Genomic DNA, 21,601 nt, shown 5'->3' on the forward strand with positions numbered 1-21,601 from the left:
AGCTCACTTGGTAGGCTAAGCTGCTGTGCATTGAGGACTGTAGTGTAGATCAAGTGTATTCACACTGCTGCTGAAAATGCATTAGATAATAGCAGATTTATTATTTTTAATATTATTATTATTAGTAGTAGTAGTGGTATTAGTATTATATTATTAGTATTGTTTTAATGATGTATTTCTGCCTAGAGAACAGAATGCGCTCTGGCCAGCAGCAGGGCTTAAAGCAAACAACTAGCCTATTTTGTGAACCACATTCTGTGTTTCTGTCTTTAATAACATACCTTATTGTGTGTTTTTATTTTGTGTGGGAAGGTCAGGCTCCATCTGCTGGATAAGATAAGTGCTGCTGCGTCTATGTGCCGACAGGCCGCAGTGCCGACAGGTCGCAATGCCGATAGCCCACAAGCAGAACCAGCTGAGCGAGGCGGCGTGCAGCGTGTCGGTGGAGCTAACCTCTTGCAGCCCCCACGCCAAACCTAACCTCCCCCCATGCCTAAACCTAACCTCCCCCAGACCCTAACCCAAAACCTAACCTCTCCCAGCCCCCACGCCACACCTAACCTCCCCCCATGCCATGCCTAAACCTAACCTCCCCCAGACCCTAACCCAAAACCTACTCCCACCCCCACGCCTAAACCTAAGGTCGGCATTGCGGGTGGTCGGCATAGCGGGTGGACCCCAGATAAGTAGCCAGGCTAGCCATTGTTAGCAATAACAGTTGATAACAACACACATTATTTTGTGCATATAAACACTGTAGCAACATGCCCACAGATAGTTAGAAGTTAGACAGTGTGTGAACTGATTTACTGAGACACAAATAAGGTAGGCTGTTGCCTCAAAAAGCACAAGTCACTGGTGTGGACTCCTGGTTTGGGACAGGGTTCAAATCCCTGTGGTGACATTGCTTATTTTTGTGGCAACTACCGATCAAAATCCCATATTCTTTTCTCTCAACAGTGCACCAACTTCCATAACACTGGCTGTGCTTTCGGCATTTTAAATATTTACTTTCATATAATAGCGCACACTGAATGTCGAATAAGACTTTTCTCTTTTTGCCAAATGCTTGCTCATGTGGAGAGAGACACCAGGAGAGAGACTGAGTCACACCGTGAGCGAGAGACACACACCAGGAGACAGAGACACACACCTGGAGAGAGAAAGACACACCAGGTGAGTGAGTGAGTGAGTGAGTGGGCAGTGCACTGCACTAGTTTATTTCATTCATTTGACAGGGACAATAGACAGTCAGAAACTGTCCCAGAATTAGCTAGGAAGCTAAATTTCATCTGCAAAAAAACACATTAAAACAGTTACAGTTAGTTATTACAGTGCAAATCTGGTTCATATACAATTCTTGTACATGAAGACAAAATACAACACACACAATTAAGATAAAAAGGTGTACTTCTTGGTATCGGGGGTTAATTGATTTCAGCATTGTTGGGATTTCAGCTACGGTTTCAATTGTAATTTAAAATGGGTTAAATGAGGGCTTTGTCTGATACTACTGGGAATAGAGTTCCAGATGTTAGATCTAATGGAAAAAGCTGATCAGCCAAATTCTCACATAAGTTGTACTACACAAAGCCTCTGGCGGAGTCTCTTGTTTGATGTTGTCCGAACACGATGATGTCATCAGTGATAATTGCGATGTCATCAGTGATATCACACCATAAAGTGTGATGACACGCGTGAACACAGTGAGATCATTACATGATATTACGTCATTTGGCAGACACTTTTATCCAAAGCGACTTACAATATCACATTTTCTAAACAGTAGAGAAACTATGCAAAACAATCTATGACAGCTACAACTTTTTGAAGGAATAGAGTCGCACTTGTAGAAAGTAGTTTGAGAAGGAATGATGATGATTTTTTAGAAAGAGAGAGATGTTAGTTCAAGATGGGCCAAGGTGGAGCCTGAAAAGGTGTGTTCTTAGTCTTCGCTGAAAGATGGGCAGTGATTCGGCCAACTTGACGGAAGGGAGGAGCTCCTTCTACCCAGGGTTCGAATTGGACCATGGGTCCTGGGGGAGCCCAATTTTTTGAGGGGTTGGACGGGGGGGGAAATTTTCACTTTGAAGCAAATTAATTGATGCAATTTGGCAACATAACGGGTCTCAATATAAATAAACAAATGTATCATTTGCTCCTCTTTTAGAACGGTGCTTGCTGGGTTAAAGACCCTGTGAAAAACATTCTACTAGCCCTTTGGATGATCGAACTCATTTATTAATCAGAGTAAAGAAAAGCAGCAAGGGGACACACAGGCAACGTTTTTTCTGCTCAAAACACCCCTTCAAGAATCCTGTATAACCTATACAATCAATATGCTGTAAAATTAAATATTAATTAACAAAAAATATTTCTAGAATAATGTTTCTAAAATAAATACCTGTCTGTGGTGGGGGCGGGGTCCGCGGGGCCGTCTGGTGCTGCAGCAGGAGCGGCTACTGAAGCTTCGCTCTCTTCATCCAAGCTGTCATTATTATTGTCAACCGACGGCTCAGCACCTGAACTCTCCTCCGAGCTGTCATTGTGAACGTCCCATAGAGCCTCGCTCTCTTCTCCTGAGTCCGAGCTGATGTTTACATCAACCACCAGCGGCTCTCGTACCGGCTGCCTGTTCGGCAAACTCGCTGTAGACGTCCCTGGTGCGTTGCTGTGTGCTGCGGTTGACACAGCTGATCTCTCCCCCTCTGAGCTGACGCGAAGCACGGGTGCAGAATGTTCAACATTAGTTGTCGTTTTAGGTTTCTTGGCAAACCCAAATTGTGCGAGGCTAGGTTGATTTCGTTTAGACATTTTCGCCAATCGCCCAGGATGCCATCACGGTTTGTTTTTATTTTTTAAAGTTTCAAATACAGCCGGCAAGTAAAGACAAGTCAAACGTGCAAACTAGGTGAGGGATTTGACTGCAGCGCCGCCACGCATGGATGGCCCCAGCAGGAATAGAAATAATAAACATCGAAGTGTGAACGTTAATAAGCGATTTAGAGCAAAATAAAGACACAACTTTGACGTATTTGTAGTATTATTTATTTCAGTACAGAAAATCGAACTCTATAACCTGTCTGAAAAAGAAACAGCCAATATTTTAGAGCTCCCCCTACATTTCACAAAGCAGTCTTTCAGGGGAGCCAATGTCCTTCTTAGGGGAGCTCAGCTCCCCTTAGCTCCCCCCCAATTCGACCACTGCTTCTACCACTGTGGTGCCAGCCAGGGACAAGAAGAGTTGCGATCGAGATGAGCGACTTTTGAGCCCACGTAGCGGAGCAAGGCGACCTGCACTGGTGGAGGAGCGGAGGGAACGGTGAGAGGTTTGGAGCCTGACCATAGATTGTAGATACAGAGGAGCTGTCTGGTGTACCGCCCTGTAGGCCAGTACCAGTGTCTTGAATTTGATGCGCGCCGAGATGGGAAGCCAGTGAAGGTCCCGGAAGAGGGGAGTGACGTGAGAGAATTTACGTTTGTTGGACACCAGACGGACTGCAGCGTTCTGAATGAGCTGGAGCGGCCGGATGTCAGAGGCAGCCAGGTAGGCCGGCCAGAAGAACGTTGCAGTAGTCCAGGCGGGAGATGACAAGTGTCTGGACCAGGAGTTGTGTCGCTTCTCTCGTGAGAAACGGACGGATTTTGCGGATGTCGTACAGGGAGAACCTACAGGAGTGGGCTGTCGCTGCGATGTAGGCCGAGCTGGACAGCTGGTTGTCTAGGATCACCCCAAGGTTCTTAGCTGTTTGAGAGGGTAACACAGTAGTGTTGTCAATGGAGATGGAGAGGGCAGTATTTCCCTGGGAGGAAGAGTAGCTCTGTCTTACAATTTAAACACGATTTCAGACGGCAGCCCGTCTTTATTGTCACATGAACACACTACAACACATGCATGCGGCCACTACACACACTCATGCTGACGGTGGCCGGTGAAATATGTCCTCTGCATTTGACCCATCCAGGCTTGTCCTTTCCTCCAGGGGGCAGGCCAGGAGTAAACTTGCTTGCAAGATGGATAACCTCGCGAGATCAAAAGAGATAGGCCAGGAGCAGGAGGGATGAAGGGACCTTCATTGGACCATCATTGGACCAACTTCAGATGTTGTCGTCACTGGTCGGATGACGATCTTCTGCATGTTTTTAGTGGGGGGTTATGTACGGAGGAACCCCCTGGGGGGTACGGGGAGAACATGCAAACTCCACACAGAAAGGCCCTTTCGACGAGATAGCCCACCTGGGCAGTAGGCACTGAAGATATGGGGGGGTCACAACTCCAGCGCCCACAGCGTCCCAGGTGGGAATCGAACCCAGACCCAGCTTGAGGTGGTGAGCAGACGCTCAATCTATCTAGTATAGAATTGCCATCAGTGATGTCATGAATCCTATCGCTGCTGATTATACATTACATGCTGATTAGAGTCTAGTGCAGTGCCTGTTCCCCTCCCTCCCCTTCTCCCCACCTGTATTGGTACACCACAGGGTTGTGCTGTCAACCTTACTATATATCTTATACACAGATTGTTGTCGTAGCAGATACTCTGGACATGACATAATTGCATTGTGGATGATAGCGCCGTGGTCAGCCTATTTTGGCACTTTTTCCACTAAAATTTACCTTTCTTCCTCCTTATGATGATAAATAATAACATTATTTCTGAGGTCACGCATGCAATTTAAACATCTAAAAAAAATGGGGAAGAAGACTTTCTTAAGCCGCCTCCTCTTCCTTGTGTTGAGCAAGGAAGTTGATTCTGGTGGACTGTCACTGTCTTAACATCTTTGATGCTCTCACAGCTGTGTGATCATGTCTGATGTGGTGTACTCTGATGTGAAGTTCAAGAGCCCCAAAAGGGCACAGGGCAAATCTGGGGGTGAGTCTCAACTCTGATACAGGACATTTTTGTTTACCATGTTTCTTAACAATTTATTCCTATAAGGCTGGTTGATTTTTAGTCTGTCTTTCTGTCTGTCTGTCTGTCTGTCTGTCTGTCTGTCTGTCTGTCTGTCTGACTGACTGACTGTCTGTCTGTCTGTCTGTCTGTCTGTCTGTCTGTCTGTCTGTCTGTCTGTCTGTCGGACACATTCAAAGACCTGTAAAACTGTAAAACTCTTCATATGTTTATGTATATCAAAACTGACCAGTTCACACTCCTAACATTATAAAATAACATTTTGAATCTATAGGTCTACTTCATGGGAATATTAACGTACTGTATTTACATGAATCCAATATTGACCTAGAATATTAGCCTAAGTAGGATATGAATAGGATAGCTACTAAAAATGATATGATCATGCTGCCATGCTAGTGTTACCTACATCAGCATGTATTTTCAGTTGAGCTAATCTCTGGTAGAATCCTCCTCACCACAAGGCATGTTCACAACTTCTGTGTGTGTGTGTGTGTGTGTGTGTGTGTGTGTGTGTGTGTGTGTGTGTGTGTGTGTGTGTGTGTGTGTGTGTGTGTGTGTGTGTGAAAAATGCATGAAGTGTGAACCCAACCCAGTAATGAGTAAATGAAATGCTGAGTGGAAAATAGGGGGGTATGTGTGAAAAACACGCAGAGGTCGTACGACGAGAGCGCTCAGGGCGATCCAACTTTTGGGGGATGCAGCCCTGGCCTACGTCACGCTCTGCTGGCCAATCTAGATGTCACACACACACACACACACACGCACGCACGCACGCACGCACGCACACACACACACACACACACACACACACACACACACACACACACACACACACACACACACACACACACACACACACAGCTCTGCTCTGTTTCACTCTTCTCTTATCTTCTCTTCTCTTCTCTTCTCTTCTCTTCTCTTCTCTTCTCTTCTCTCTCAAAAAATCATGGCTGTATATCTGTTCTCTTCTCAATAAAAACCCTCCGGTTAGTTTGTCAACGAAATCGGACTCGTCTTTTCCTGGTTCGTCTTTTCCTGGTTTCACCATTTTGTGATTTTTTTTTTTTTTTTTTTCTGGACTAATAGACCAGAAAATAATCAACAGGTTAATAGATAATGAAAATAATTGTTAGTTGCAGGCAGCCCTAGTCAGTATTGGTTTGGTGCTTTGTGTGCAGGGAACGTTTCCTCAGTGAACGAAGCCACGTATTCTGAAGTCCGGATCTGCAAAGCTCAGCGTGACGGCCCGTCCACCGCCCCGCTCGGTACGTACTGGCCTATACAATGTTGTGCTACCTAAATGAACAAGGTGGGTGAACTTTGACCTCCAACCAGTGATCACCAAGAGGAAAACAACCACCAATACATAAATTATACTTCCAGAAAACAATTAATTTCTGTGTCCCCCCCCTTACAACAACAAAAATCTTCATATAACCTTTAAGTCTGAATCTACATACATTTATGTATATTCTGAATTTCCATTCTAAATATATAAATCCGCCTTAAAAGGAAGGTGAACTTGTTTGGGTGGGTTTTCACCTCCACTACATCGTAACAACCAAGTATCGACCAAAACGCTCTGAGAAGGAAAGGATACAAAGTGTTTTAGTGCATTAGTGGGGTTGATGTTAGCGGTTAGGGAGTGTTCTTGTTGGATCTGAAAGTCCCCATAAGAATAGAAAACACCGAAGTTAGGCAACCATTTCCTGTAAGATTAGGCAACACAAATTAAGTTATTAACATGCATATTCTAGTGTATTATAGCACATTATTTGCACTATTGTACTCAAGTAAACAAGTCATAATCAAGTATACAGAAGTAAGGCCCATATACAGTATGGGCTTTCCCCTCAAGCCTCATTTATGGGGATGTGGTTCGGCATGTGGTTCGGTGTTTCAAGTGAGTTGCTTAGGCAGTGAATATTAGAGAGAAGTGGTCAGAAGGCAAGTCAAGCTGGGGTGGAAAGAATGAAGAAGTGTCCTTGAGTGTCCTTGTCGCACTTAAGTCTCACTCACAGTGTCTTGAGACTTGACTTGAGACTCGTCCTCAAAGACTTGAGACTTGACTTGGACTTGAGGTTTGGGACTTGTGAACAATCTTTATTTTTTTATTAATTTTTTTTGGTGCATTAACATTAAGGAACTCTATAGTGATGTCATCCAATCAATGCTGACACTGTATGCTAATAGATAAAGGAGTGAGGATAGTGCAGTACATGCTTTGAATTCCTTAGTTTTAGCTCTGTAGTGTTCTAAGCAGACTGGATGGCATGCAGCAGATGATAGCACGCTCATCCATAAGAGACTTGAGACTTGACTTGGACTTGTGACCAAAGACTTGAGACTTGACTTGGACTTGAGCTCAAAGACTTGAGACTTGACTTGGACTTGAGCTCAAAGACTTGAGACTTGACTTGGACTTGAGCTCAAAGACTTGAGACTTGACTTGGACTTGAGCTCAAAGACTTGAGACTTGACTTGGACTTGAGCTCAAAGACTTGAGACTTGACTTGGACTTGAGCTCAAAGACTTGAGACTTGACTTGGACTTGAGCTCAAAGACTTGAGACTTGTGGGAAAAAAAAGAAAAATTGACTTGTGAGCATCTCTGCCTTGAAGTCGACAAAAAAAAAAAAAAACTTTTTGCCTTTTTAGCTCATTCTTACTATTGTATCAGTACACCTACAGTATTTGACAATTTATGTCAAAATAAAAAGAACAAGAAAATATTTTCTTGTATTTTTCTATCAAAATCTCATACTTTGACTTTCCAGAAAACAGAAAATCGTGTACCAGGAGGTAAAATCCCAACCAACAAAACCGTGACTTGACCTGACTTTATTCATTCATGCTTGCAGGAGAGTATAGTGAATTGAACATCAGTTACATTAGGATAAAAACATGAGACATAAAAAGGACACTTTTGTAGCCCACACATGACTAGAGCAGACCTGGGCATGGCCTGGGACTTGAGGACAAAGACAAACCACACAATTTTACTTATGAAGTAAAAAAATATATATATATAATAATAATAATAATAACAACAACAACAATAATAACACTAATGATGATAATAATTGAAAATAAATAAATGATGAATGAGATTACCTAAATTGGCTGTTTGGAGTGATTTTCAATCTAATGTTGAAGAATAAGTGCACAGTATGTTTTCTATATAAATCTAGTGATAAAATTAGACTAATTTTATAACCTCTAATTATTAGAGGTTATGGCATGACAATATTTTTTGGGCCCCGCTAACAATCTGGGTATCTCATGTGGACCCCCAGGAAAAATAATTGCTCACCCACCCCTGCTCTGGAGAGCTATTCCAGATGATAAAGAGAACAAAAACATACTATTAAGTACAATTTTAAAGGTTACTTCCTGCACAGTTGATCAAAGAAGAGGCAAGGATACACATACAAACGTCTCATCACCTGCCTCAGCGAAAGAGTTGACAAGCTCTTTTAACATGCTTGATTAAATAGGCTAACGGCGACATGCACAGTTTAGTTTTTCAGTCGGTTTGTTTTGGCCTTAAACTCTGACAGTTTGCTTTGCTTGAATGTTCTGGCAGTGTAGCTGCCTTGCGTTGGTGGCAGCAGATCATGATCAGGAGATGTGGTTTTTCTGCATGTCCCTTATCAAGTTCACAGCAGCCTCCTCCCTCCTGTTTGGAAGTGAAGGTGTCTGTGAGGTGATGTCAGCTCTTCTTCGAATAACTTTACAGGCACATGTTTGAACTCGCTTAAACTCAGCTTGTTGTATCTTTGTGCCCCCCAACCAAGAGCACTGTACCTCAAGACATGGTTTTTATCATTGTTCTGAAGTTCCCGTCTTTCACCAGCAGGTGGTATCATTGAGTAAGGTACACTCTGGAACAAATTTTGTTCAGGCAGTGAGTAAGACGACTAATTAGTGGAGGGAGGCCATCTCTGGCCAAGACTGTGAGGAAATGTAGCCACTTGGATGCATTTGCGATATCTCTTTTGTAATATTCCTGTTCCTACTCCTGTAACATCCTGTTTCAACAGGAAATACATCACATTACCGACACAAGATGCTCCCCGAAATAGTTTCATTGTGACTTAAAACAGCGGTGGAAAAAGTGCAGTGTTTTGACTCCTGTCCAGTTTAGCCTACTAAAGAGGAAACACTGCTTCAAACTTCCTGTTTTCTGTTGACCAACAAAGAAGAAAAAACAAAAAAATACAAGATGCACAGTACCCACTCACTATAGAAAACGACAAAACAATTCCCACTTCCACTAACTCCAGTCACTTATCCTGTTCTAACTGTTCAACAGATTCTTCCCAGCAAGCAGCGGGTTCCACTCCAGGGTCAAAGGTGACGGCCAGCGGCTGTAAGGCAGAGCGAGTGGCCTTGGTGCTGCTCTGCGTCCTCTTGGCAGCGGCTGTCGTCACTCTTGGACTTCTCTGTGAGTCTACTTCCTGTGGAAAGTGCTTCTCATAATACATTCTGCTGAGATGGCGGTTTTGACATACGTCAGCGTGAAGAAATGTTTTGCGCTGAGAAAACAATGTTGAGACACTTTTTAGAGTCGGTCTATGGCACATCACGCAATCAAAAGAGAAAATAATGTTGAGACTCACTTCATTTGAGGTTCTTCTATTATGATTTCTTTAACACTGCCAAGGCAAAATATCTGTTATGGAATCTGTTATCAGAATTCACACATGTCACACATTTGTTCACATCTCTATTTGATTTATTTAGCATAGGCCAGTGATTCTCAACCTTTTTCATATCAAAGACCCCTAATTTAGTCCATCTAAGGGCCACGGACCCCCATTTGATGAGATTCTATCTCTCGGACCCAAATATGAGAATATTTTGTATTGTTATTACCTCTGCCAAGGAGGTTATGTTTTCGGTGCCATTTGTAAGTCTGTCTGTCTGTTTGTCTCAGGATTTTGGAAAAACTACTGGGCCGATTTTCATGAAACTTGCGGGAGGGTATAGCATGGGCCAAGAAAGAACCCATAAAATGTTGGTGCAGATCCGATCCGGGTCATGGAAGGGGCGGCAGCGATAGGGAAAAGGGACCATAGCTATAGCCTGGGTAAACCCATCCCCCACGTGACCTGCTCTCAGACCTGTTCTCAGTCACGTGGTGGCTGGGTTTACCTAGGCTACCATAGCTAGGGTTAGTAAGGTCGTAGAGAGCGGTGGATAGGGGGAGTCGCTGGGGAGATGTGGGTGGGTGGAGGGGGCGTGGTCAGGAAAGCAGGTGGCACTAGGGAAAAGGGTAGGTATACGTAGCTAGTAGGAATAGACAGGTTGTAGATGTGGGTGGGTCAGAGTTCCGATCGGACTCACACAATTTGCATATCATCGCAGACTGCAGTATTGGCCTTGGCGGAAGTCTGCGTTCTCTGAGTGCACTTCTACTTAGATATGATTTTGTCCAGAATTCCATTGCTATTGTAGTTAGAGAGAGAACAGAGGAACTACAATCAAAATAGTCTCTACATTCTTCTACATTCTCCAATTGTGTTACCTTCTTGTAAATTAAATAATGGTGACATTTAGCAATTCAACAATTTGCTGGGGACCCCCTGGAACCCCCTCAAAGACCACTGGTGGTCCCTGGACCCACGTTGTGAACCAGTGACAGGCTGTTAACACAAACGTAATCACTCTGATAATCTGGGAGGGAGGTTCTTTTGCCAGTCCCTCTCACAGTCACTGACTGACTTGCCAGATGAATGTAAAAACACCAGAGGAATTGAATTCTCCTGATTGACTGCTTTGTGTTTAAAAAACAGATAATGACAACATGGATACCAAGAAGAGCCTAAAAGCAGAACAAGCACTGACAGCTGATCAGAGAAAGAATCTCACTGGTAAGTTGTAAGAGCTTGAAACTCTATAAATCAGGGGTTCCCAACCTTTTTTGGCTCGTGACTCGATTTTGACATCACAAAAATCTATGGACCCGAGACATTCAAATTCCGGTACACCGTCGATAATATCATCAATGACATCGTCAGTGATGTCACATGTATGCTTCTTTTTCCCCTCAGAATTCTGACTTTAATCTCAAAATTCTGACTTTATTTTCAGAATTCCGCGGCTCCGCCTTTATTCTCAGAATCCTGATTTAAAGTTATAATCTCAAACATTTGCATAAAAAAAGTCATCATCTGATAGTGAGCCCAGTGACAGTTTGGATCTCACCTGCAATTGCCATTCATCACCATAGATGTCACCTAAGAGAACAAAACTGAAATCTTAGAGATAATCACTTTCACTTTAAACTCTGAACTAAAACAAAACGCAAGTGACCCTAATCATCTTCGCTAGATTTAAATTGTGTGTGTGTTTTTTTGTTTTTTTAAGTTTCAGGCGACCCTATTTGAATTTCAGGGACCCCACTTAGGGTCGCGACCGTAAGGTTGGGAACCACTGTAAAAGGTTCAGTCCACCACCACACACCGCTGTACGATCCATTTAAAAATCTGTCACGTTCTGGATAGAAAACACCCACTTTGTTTGCATCCCTCCTTAAATGAATATTAACAGAAAAATGATCTCTGATTGGTTGATGTATTTTGGAGTGATCTTGCTGCATTGTTTCTGCAAAACCTGCTGTTACTTTCTGACTAAACAGAATTAATAAAAGAGCCGTAAATGTTTGACAGTAATTGAGCGTTGATTTGAGTTAAGTTGTGGAGCAGTGATGTCATTTGTGCATGAATGAAATCACTGGTCCTCAACTCAACTCAACTCAACTCAACTCAACTCAACTCAACTCAACTCAACTCAACTCAACTCAACTCAACTCAACTCAAAATCACCTATGTTTTTTGGTGAAGTTCTCCTTTAAGAAGAATCTAAGATCACAGCCAGTTAGCACATCTGTGAAACGTGTTACTTTTCTGTATTAGTGATATGTAAGAAAAGACTGATAAACTGAGTAACTTTCTGTCAGATCGTGCAGCAAGGTGCAGGTCTTCTTGCAGCAAGGTACAGACCACACCGTCCACACCGTCCACACCGTCCTCCTGCAAAACACCTTTTAAAGGTAAAGGACACATTTTGCTCTTCACACATTTATATCTTTGTGCTTTTAACTTTTATTCTCATTCCATGTTCTATTGTTAGGCCTATTTGTTTTATTCCTGTAAAGGGCTTTGTGACTTGTGTTAGGAAAAGTGTTCTATAAGTAACAGTACTGGACTGACAGATAACACAGACAATAATGCATTCCTTTTGCAATGACTTACTATACCATAAAGTTGTTTTGTGTGTGTGTGTGTGTGTGTGTGTGTGTGTGTGTGTGTGTGTGTTTAGCTCATTTCATTTGAACTTATCTTGTTAGCTTATTTATGTTTAATGTTTTATTTATTGTAATCGACTTTTAGAGTGGTCGTCTTCTTCTTCTGTGGTGTTTTATGGCAGTTGGCATCCCTTATGTTGCATTACCACCTCCTTCTGGATTCATCCATCCACCATTTCCCTACATTCTGTCTTCTTCTTCTTCTCTTTGTTTTACAATGGTTGGCATCCAGCTTATTGGTGCATTACTGCCACTTTCTGCTCCCAGTGTGGATCAGACAATCGACTTAGTCTAAATCCCTTAAAACACAAACACACACACACACACACACACACACACACCTAAACTACTTCATACCCTACTAAAAAAAACTTGTATCCCTTACAAAAGCTAACAGAGCCCCCTTTAATGGGATTTCCTGCACCCTTCACTTCCTCCGATTCTCCTTCATCACCTCTCTCTGCGCCCCATACTCTCTACCTTATCGTACAATGCACTTTGCAATGTACTTTAAGTGACTTCTGTCTGTCTTGTTGCAGCCCACACTGGTGCGTATTAACCATGTGACATTCCAATGTGTTGTCATTGGCGAATAAAGTTTGATTCCGATTCTGAAAGGTGGGGCATGTTCAAAATGTGAAGACGGCTGGAAGTCTCATGGAGGAAAGTGTTACCTTTTCTGCAACAATACGTTAACCTGGAATGCGAGCAGGGCAAACTGCAAACGTCTCGGAGGAGACCTCGTCACGATAGACGGCAATGACGAACAGGTGGGACTGAAGTATTGTGTTATGTGATAGACTGGCTTTGTTGCCCTGCATTTCAATACATTGTTACAGCTTCAAATGTGTTTCATCTGCACTCAAACTTACTGTAATATTTAAACGTATCCTCATTTCCATCAACTCTTCTTGTCCAGGAATTCTTGGAGTTGACACTCAGAGAGAAAATGGAAGGTCCTGAAGACAAGTTCTGGATTGGACTGACGGATTCACAGCAAGAGGATCAATGGTTGTGGGTGGATGGCACAGCTTTGAACATGAACAAAAGGTTTGGTTGTTTTTATAAACAAACATTTCAGCAGAGACATTTTTTGGGCCTCTTCATTTATCAAGTTTACATTTTTATTTTATTTCTCTTGGTTCTAGTTTTTGGAGTGCAGCAGAGCCTGATAACTGGAAAGGCAAGAATCCTGAAGGAGAAGACTGTGTGAGGATGGGAGAGAAAGGAGGTGCTGAAAACCTGAAGTGTTGGTTTGATAAATCCTGCAAAGCGCCTCACAAAAGTATATGTGAGAAACCAGCACAAAATGGAACATCTTTGACTATATGTAATGTGACTGAATCCAGTTCATTTCGAGAGCCTATTTGAACAAATTGGAAATAATGCCCAAAACCTAGATACAAAACAAAGAATTGATAGTTTTCTGACAGAAGGAGCAGTAACGCTTTAACTGGTTACTAACACTTCAGGAAGAGATTAGAACTAAGTGTTACTTACAATGTAACACTTCATGTGCAGCAGGAACATGTGGAGGGGGGGGGCGGGGGGGATGCTTTTTGTTTTTTACAATGCCAGCAGAGAAATGAAATCTCATGCGCTGGATTTCTTGATGGGTTGAAGTGCTCAGCTTAGAAGGGGGGCGGAATGAATGAAAAGGGGCCTCGAGTTGGAAAAACACATGGCTAGATAGATAGAGGGAACCAACAGTTACTAGAGCATGTGTGTTTAAATGTGCACCTTCATTTTAAAACGGCATTCAAACGATCTCCCCACTGATCTCCTTTATTCTGAGCCATATCGGACGGACAACCTGAGGGAAAGAAAATAAATGGGTTAGGGTTAGGGTTAGGGTTACACAGAACTCAAGTGTCTTTACAATGGCATGATTGCTCAAGTGCAGACATTTATGAGGCATGCTTCTTAACCAGTAGGCTACCAAGGCACTCTGTACTGTATTACTTGCATTTGGTTTGGTTTATTTTGGATTTTTGGCATTGATCATCATTTGTGGTCGGCATGGCCTGACTTTTGTTTTTATTTGATATAAATATATATTTTCATTCTATGTTAATCACTTGTTTTCTGTTGTGTATTTTTGTTCTCAATAAGAATTTGGTCGCAGGAGGTCATTTTATAAACACCTGTTCACCTGCATGGTTGGTAGCCGCTGTGTTTTTGTTGTTGACCGGTGTGTTTTTTGTCTCTGATCGCTGTGATTATTCTCCTCTATTTTCTGCACATTGTACAATGTTAATTATTTTTTCTCTAATAAAAGTTTATAAAACATAATATTTTGATCCCAGCAAATCATTTTAGTAACGCGTCATCAAACAAGGGCCTACCTGAGCGACTTTTTAATTTGTCTGCAGTAGTTGCTACACCAACATACACATCTAAATCTTTGGGGATGGGATTTTGCCTTTATTTGATAGGACAGTATGTCCTGGACAGCGACAGGAAGGCAGGGAGGGAGTTGTCGCACTGATGTCATCAGTGATGTCATAAATCACTGAAGATGTCATAAGTGATGTCACTTGAGAAACTGTCACAGATACTGATTGACTTATGTCAAAAGTAGAAGGTTAAACCTAAAATGTGATGCTCAGCCATCACAGGGTAATGTGTGGAAAAAAAACTTCTTATTTTCAAAGTGTTTTGTCTCACCTTGGGTCATCAGCACTCTAAAATAAGTAGGCTACAAGCAGACTGACTCGGGATCAATTATCACCAGGCAAGAGGAAGCAAATCAAAAATGTCTTCCTCTGAAAATGACTTCAACCCTCTGAAAAGAATGATGTTAAATTGAATGTCACATTTATATTTAGTCATTATGCTGCTGAATTAAAATATACTTTTTTTATAGTCAGACGGCTACTGTTCTTCTCCTGATCTGAAACTTCGCTAAATGTTTCAGAGAGAAAAATTCTGTTTCACATTTCATCGCTATGAAGACATCCACAATAATGCCATAAAACGTTTTATTCAACAAGTAGAAAAATAATCTGAGAACATTTCCAGGGAGTCTCTGAAGACTCAAAGTAAAGGTATACAGCCAGTATGTACATTGATATAACAGTAGGGGGAGCATTTCGACTTATTTATTTATTTTATCTCGTTTTCAAATCAAGATTCAAGACTTGGGTTCAAATTGAGTAAATATCAATGAGGGGTCGATTTGTCAAATTAGTGTTTGAAGTGAAAGGTTCAGCTCACTCTCTACCGCAATGAGTCTTATACACCCCATTCAGAGGCATTACATTCTGGATTGAAATCAAACTAACCAATCATATTCATTCTCCCGTTAATATGCAACTGATCAACAATCTTGGTCTGTTTCTCATTTTGAATAATGAGGCAAAAGGGACATGAAGAGAAAAACAAAGTCAAATCTGCAGTCATTAAACATTCAAGTGAGAAGAACTTTCAACAGAAAAGGGAAAAAAAGACTTGATACATAATACAAATTAGTTTTGTGTGTAAACTAGTCCAACCCTCAGAATATTTTTTCTGTGGCAAAAGTGGAAAGGCCTCTGAAACAAGAGTGAAACATGACAAAAGCCTCCACTGAAACCTAGAAGTCAAATTATTTGTGAGGTAGCGTAACAGGGAGATCCACCCTGACAGGCTGGTACAGTCTTAACATGTCAGTCCTCAAGAACAACAACAAACACGTGTCTTCAAATCCTGCTAAACACGTAGGAAATTAGGTTGGATCAGAACTTCTTTGCATTTCAGCACATTGTAGGTGTCAATATGAGCGAGATTGAGTCTGAATTTTGTTCATTTTTAACGTGTTTAAATGTGCATTCATTAGTCAATTTCCATACATTTTTCACCAAAAGCTGATGCCTGAATTCAAATGCAATGTTTCCAAAAACAAGCATTCTTCTCATCAATGTGAATCCTCAGGTAATATAGCGTGGGTCATTTGGCGTCTGCTGCTTTGCCCCTCACCCTCTCTACTTCCCTCCCCCCTCTCCCGCCCTCTTTCCCCGTCCTGACATGCCTCTTTCGGACGGTGAGGATGCGGATGAGCATGGCCTCCATGGTGCTGTCGTCCAGTGGGGTGGAGGAGAACCACGTGGGGCTGTTTTGAACGCAGCAACGCTCTGGGTGAAGGTAGAACAGGTTGGTGCACTGCTTCACCGTCTCTGAGCTGGAGGGAGAGAGAGAGAGAAAAGAGGGAAGAGAAAGATGTTAGCATCAACGAGGAAGCCGAGTGACCAGCCTGTAATAGTGAGGTTCAATGAGGGAAATTTGGTTTAGCACACATGGTTTACAATAGAAACCAGAATAAACCAATCAGTCCATCATTAGTCTATTAAGTACTAGGCATCAATTCCTAGGCTCGCCCACTTCGCAGGCTCGGCCTCGCCCGTCTTGCAGCTCGCATTCGCAGCTGGGCCGCCGCACGGCCTTGTTCGCAGCTCGGCTGCTGTGTGGCCTTGCCTGCCCTATTGGTGCACGCACAATGTCTCCCTCTCTCTCTCCCCATCAGTCTCTCTCCCTCTCCCTCAGTCTCTCTTGTGAGCCTCAGACTGATGACACCATCACTGATGTCATCAGTCATCAGTGATGGTGTCATCAGTGATTATGACATCAGTTTCGTATCCCATGCTGGCCAAAATGCTGTCAGAAAATAAAAAAAAACAAGCTTCTTGGATATTTAGAGACCGATTTTAATTACGACAAAGTAAAGTACATGTCTACTGCAATAGTTAAAACAACAATGTACATCTTCAAGAATAGACCGGGGGACAAAACGCAACGCGTTTCAACCTCTGGTCTTCATCAGGCTGCCTAAATGCTGTTCCAGAGGCTTTTCCACCCCACGAGAAAAAATTAACACTGAATACTTTTGCGTCGTTAAAAAAGAAAGAAAAAGTATAAAAATGACACAATTTCAAGATATTGAATATCAACCAAATCTGATTTAATCTAACAACATCCATCCATCAATAATACAATTCTAATTTAAACTTCTAAAGGAGGAGTAAAAGCACAAAGCTGAAAACGTGGACAGGCCACACAGAGAGAGAGAAGGGGGGAGCTGAGCTGGGTTTCTGATGCACTCACCACTTGGAGAGGTAAAACTTGTAGAGTGTGACCGGACAGCGGAGAGGGTTCTCACTGTCCTCCATCATCTCCAGGACTTCCTCTTTACTCTTCTCCACCTTACGCTTCTTGGCCGGGACACCATCTGCATCTGAAGAGCATAATACAAGCACACAATTAGCACATACCGCTAAATATAAATATATATAATAACAATAATAATATAAAGTATAATAACACAAGCATGTGTGTGATGCAGATAGTAATGCATTTCTGCTTTATTGGGTAGCTATAGTGCAGTGATACTAAACTTGCGGCCCCTGGGCCCGTGTGGCCCGCGATGGAATTGCAAAAATAAATAAATGACAGTGCACCTGAAGGCAACATGCAAGATACCCTCTGAATAAGTGTCCAAATGTTCATGTCATTCTGGCCAATACTCCACTTCTGTTATAGCATTTCAGTCTGGAATATGGAATATCTTTCAATAATCTATGATGATTTAGCTGCTAAATTGTCAAATACCGCCGTCTGCTCGCTACCCAGGCACTTATGTATGTACTTAACCTAACTACCGTAACTATCCGGTGTGCACAACATTGTCAGACTAAACTCCGGCTGACAACCCAAAAACCTACAATCCGCTACAGAAAAATGTATATTGTTTGTTTATTAACTGGCCCCTGGCCTTCTATCATTTCATGAAAGTGGCCCCCGGGCAAAGCAAGTTGAGTATCCCTGCTATAGTGGAAAGAGCCAGGAGAGATTTTTTTTGTGGGGGGGGGGGTAAATGAAGAGAAACTCAAAGGGAAGATGACGAGAGAAAGTTCATCGGACAAAATCCCACGATCACAAGGATGTGTCTTAGCTTGCCCTGGTTGTCAAGTGAAGCAGTGAAAACTGATTTTTTTTTTAATCAAACATTTTAGGTTATGTTTCTTTGACACCCGCAGCCATAAGTCACACAGTACCTGTCTGCGGCTGCTCCTCCTGCTGCTGGCTCACGGCTAAGGGAGGGTAGAAGCGCAGGACGGTGGTCTTGGTGTTGCTGGCGGTGGTCTTGGTGCAGTGCATGATGTGGGCGAAGGACAGCTGGCGGTGCTGCTCCACCGTTCTGAAGCCAAAGTACTTGCAGCAGAAGAAGAGCAGGGTGTTGAGGAGGACGATGGGGGAGTAGGCCCCCAGCTGTTTGCAGTCCCACAGGTACTCTTCCTCCACACGGGAATGGACGTAACCTGCGGAGGGAGGGACAGGGGGGGGGGGACAGGGAGAGGGAAAAGAGAGGGGGGAGAGGTTGTGTTGAAAATACCTGTGGGTGCATTTGGGGTAGCGGGCCTCCCCAGGTGGGCTCCAAACAGTTTCAGGGAAGGCTTAGTGAATGGAAGTGTAGTTATCAAAAGGAGATCATATAGAATAGGCTAAATGTGTGTGACTCCCAGAGTCGCAAACAAATAAATGCCTTCAGACAGACCTTTTAGTGTAGACTGAAGTCAAACAACAATATCAGGCTATATTTGCTCAATTATTGAGTGTCTATGTGATCAAATAACATGATCCCGTAGGCATCTAGGAATTGAACAAAAGTAAGCAAGTAAACGGGGCGGGGGTCTAGGCTTTGCCCAAGGGCTGAGGGGGGGCCACAGTGTCAGACTTTGAAAACCCCTGAGTTAAAAGTATTGATGGAAAGACAAAAAACAGATGTGGACGCTCTCTTACCACCGGCTGTGATTTTAGGTTTGAAATGTTTCAGTATCTTGGTGAACTTCATTGAGAACTTGCTGTAGACCTGATCAGTGAATATGTTCTCCGCACGGCCGTTCTCAAACAGGTACTACGAAGAGGAGAAAGGTTACAGTCAGACAGATAGTAATAATAAATACAACCCCAGCATTCTGTCTATTGGGATGGCTACCAGAGAACACCAGAGTGACTAATCGTATGAGATTATGGCTACAACTGGCTGTAGAGTCACTCTGAGACACTGGAAGTCCTCAGCGCCCTCTACTTGTAAAGAATGGATGGAAACAATGTGTCAAAAGGCATCATATGAACGAGTCACATATAGAGTGGTGGGTAGAGAGGACATATTTGAAGAGGTTTGGGGCTTGTTCCTCACTTAACCCATTGATACCTGATGCAGCATTTGCGTGTATATCCCTCATTTGTGTGCGTTTCCCTTTAACGCGGTCCGCGGTCTTAAAGGGATACACACACAAATGCTGCATCAGGTATCAATGGGTTAAATCAAAGGATGTAATGCTGGACTCTATTGTATGTTTGAATGTGGACACATTGGCTAGAGATGCTTTGTCTTTTTGTATTCCATCTGTTAAACCAGAATGGGATTTGGTTTGGTTGTGTGCATGTCTGCATGTTGCTAATGTTGTGTATTTGTATTTGGGGAGGGGTGGGGGGGGGACAGTTCTATTGTGGAACCGATGTCATGTCGCCAGTGAAGCACATATAACTGGTTTTAGTACATAACTGTCAATATATATATATATGAAAGAAAACTCTGAAAAGCAAACAAACAAAATAGCATGCATCATATGGATGTTCATGCATGCGTGCACAGTCTTGCCTTTTGTATGCCGAGACAGAGGTAGAACAAGCTGTCAGGTGAGTACGGCTCTCCGTTGGGTCGTTTCACCTCGGTGATGAAGCGACAGAGGCCGTAGCTCAGCTCTGCTGTGGTGCAGCGGAGAACATCCTCCTTCAACTCCATGGTACAAGCTAAGACAAAAGATAAAAGGTTATGTGATGCCTGGTGTTTCGAATGATCTTGCTAATCCGCGTGCCAACTTCCATGAACACAGGTATGAGTAGAGAGCATAGTAGAGACTGGAGTCACAAACTGATCAGTGATCACCAATCAATCACCAAGCATTTAACTGGCAGGCAAGACATCGCCAAAGATAAATAAGTACAAGTAGACGATTTAAAATTGCACCTATAGCCCATAATGCATGAATGTGTTTTGTTTGTGATTTCCCCCCATTTTCTCCCCAAATGTACTCGGCCAATTTCCCCCTGCTGCCCCGGTCGCTGCTCCACCCTCTGCTGATCTGGGGAGAGCCGTAGACTAGCACCATTCTTCCTCTGACACATGCATAGTTGCCAGCCGCTTCTTTGCACCCGACAGCGGGGAGCTTCACCGGAGCTTCGAAGTAGCACGTGGGAGGATCACGCTACTCCCACCAGTTCCCTTCCGCCCCGAACTGGTGCCCCGACCGACCAGAGGAGGCGCTAGTGCAGCGACCAGGACACATACCCCCAATCCGGCTTCCCATCCGCAGACACCAGCCAATCGTGCCTGTATGGACACCCGACCAAGCCGGAGGTAACACGGGGGCGCGAACCTGCAACCCTCGTGTTGGTAGGCAGGGAATCTACCGCTACACTACCCGGACACCCATGCATCAAATGTGGTTACATGTTTAGGTATTTAACACTTTTCATACAGCTCAAATACTTTTTTCCCCAGTCTCAGAGCCAAGGAGAATCCAGGAGCAAGTCAAAGTTAAATATGAAACTATTCTTCAAACTGATAAAATGTAAATAATCCCTTTGACAAAACCTGTACCTTTCAAACATCAAAAGAGTTTGTCTAATTCTATTAGCGCCTTGATGTACTGTCATATCTCTCCGGAAAGGTGCTTAAAAAAGCCAGGCCATGATCCAGCTAACTCTAAACCTGCGTTTTTGCATGTTGTTCTGGCGACAAGTTAGACTAAATCTTAAGAACACAGGTCCCAGGCTCATGTCAAAGTGTCAAACAGCTAACTCAGTTATTCATGTACCACCAACGGGCTCCAGGTTGGGTTGGGTTTCCCTCCACCTGATCCAGCTCTTCCAGGCAACAATTCCGTACTGACGCTTCAGTGTGGCGCCCTCCCTCCACACAGCTTTGTTGCGACAGCCTCGTTGAGACGTCACCACTTCAGCTGTCTTAGCCGACAGTTTCGACTTATGACCCTAAGATAGAGAGGAGAGAGGGTAGGAGGAGGTTACACATTACACCACAGATAAGATCAGGCCAAGATGAACATTGAGATTGTGCAAATGCAATCTAATCTTACTTTGGGCACGTTAGGCCAACCGATGTAGAGTAACTAATGTGAGCACGTGAGGAGGAGCATCTCAACTCCTTCCCAACAAGGAGGATCGTTACCTTCTTCTCATCCCTCGTTTTCCTGTGAGCTTGTCTTTGATGTGAAGCAGCAGGCGGAGAGCTGTGGGAGCGCTGGGGCTGGTCTCTCAGCTGGGCCTTCACCTCCAGAGTTTCTGCCAATGACACCAGATCAAATATCACACAC

The 21,601-nt window shown here is 43.3% G+C and overlaps 2 protein-coding genes across 2 annotated transcripts in view; one reads left to right on the forward strand and one right to left on the reverse strand.

The window, feature by feature from the left end:
* Window positions 1-4,807: 4,807 nt before the first annotated feature.
* Window positions 4,808-13,718, forward strand: illr4 (immune-related, lectin-like receptor 4; the record flags this gene model as incomplete). Its single annotated transcript, XM_083646051.1, has 8 exons — window positions 4,808-4,874; window positions 6,095-6,181; window positions 9,231-9,362; window positions 10,714-10,791; window positions 11,880-11,972; window positions 12,846-12,997; window positions 13,147-13,277; window positions 13,376-13,718. The coding sequence occupies 8 exons, from the start codon at window positions 4,808-4,810 to the stop codon at window positions 13,596-13,598; spliced, it is 963 nt and encodes a 320-aa protein (XP_083502177.1). The 3' UTR covers window positions 13,599-13,718.
* A 1,486-nt stretch (window positions 13,719-15,204) lies between these two features.
* LOC310785572 (zinc finger MYM-type protein 4-like) overlaps window positions 15,205-21,601 on the reverse strand; it is a 77,044-nt gene continuing 70,647 nt past the window's right edge. Inside the window, exons 20-26 of the mRNA XM_083646692.1 lie at window positions 21,457-21,569; window positions 21,086-21,260; window positions 19,867-20,018; window positions 19,002-19,116; window positions 18,257-18,520; window positions 17,307-17,436; window positions 15,205-16,386 (exon numbers count right to left, since the gene is read on the reverse strand). Coding sequence (XP_083502818.1) covers window positions 16,155-16,386; window positions 17,307-17,436; window positions 18,257-18,520; window positions 19,002-19,116; window positions 19,867-20,018; window positions 21,086-21,260; window positions 21,457-21,569 — 1,181 coding nt within the window. The 3' untranslated portion in view covers window positions 15,205-16,154. The remainder of the gene's footprint in view (window positions 16,387-17,306; window positions 17,437-18,256; window positions 18,521-19,001; window positions 19,117-19,866; window positions 20,019-21,085; window positions 21,261-21,456; window positions 21,570-21,601) is intronic.

The sequence above is a fragment of the Poromitra crassiceps genome, assembly GCF_964638095.1.
Source record: "Poromitra crassiceps genome assembly, chromosome: 11".
NCBI classification, from domain to species: Eukaryota; Metazoa; Chordata; class Actinopteri; order Beryciformes; family Melamphaidae; genus Poromitra; species Poromitra crassiceps.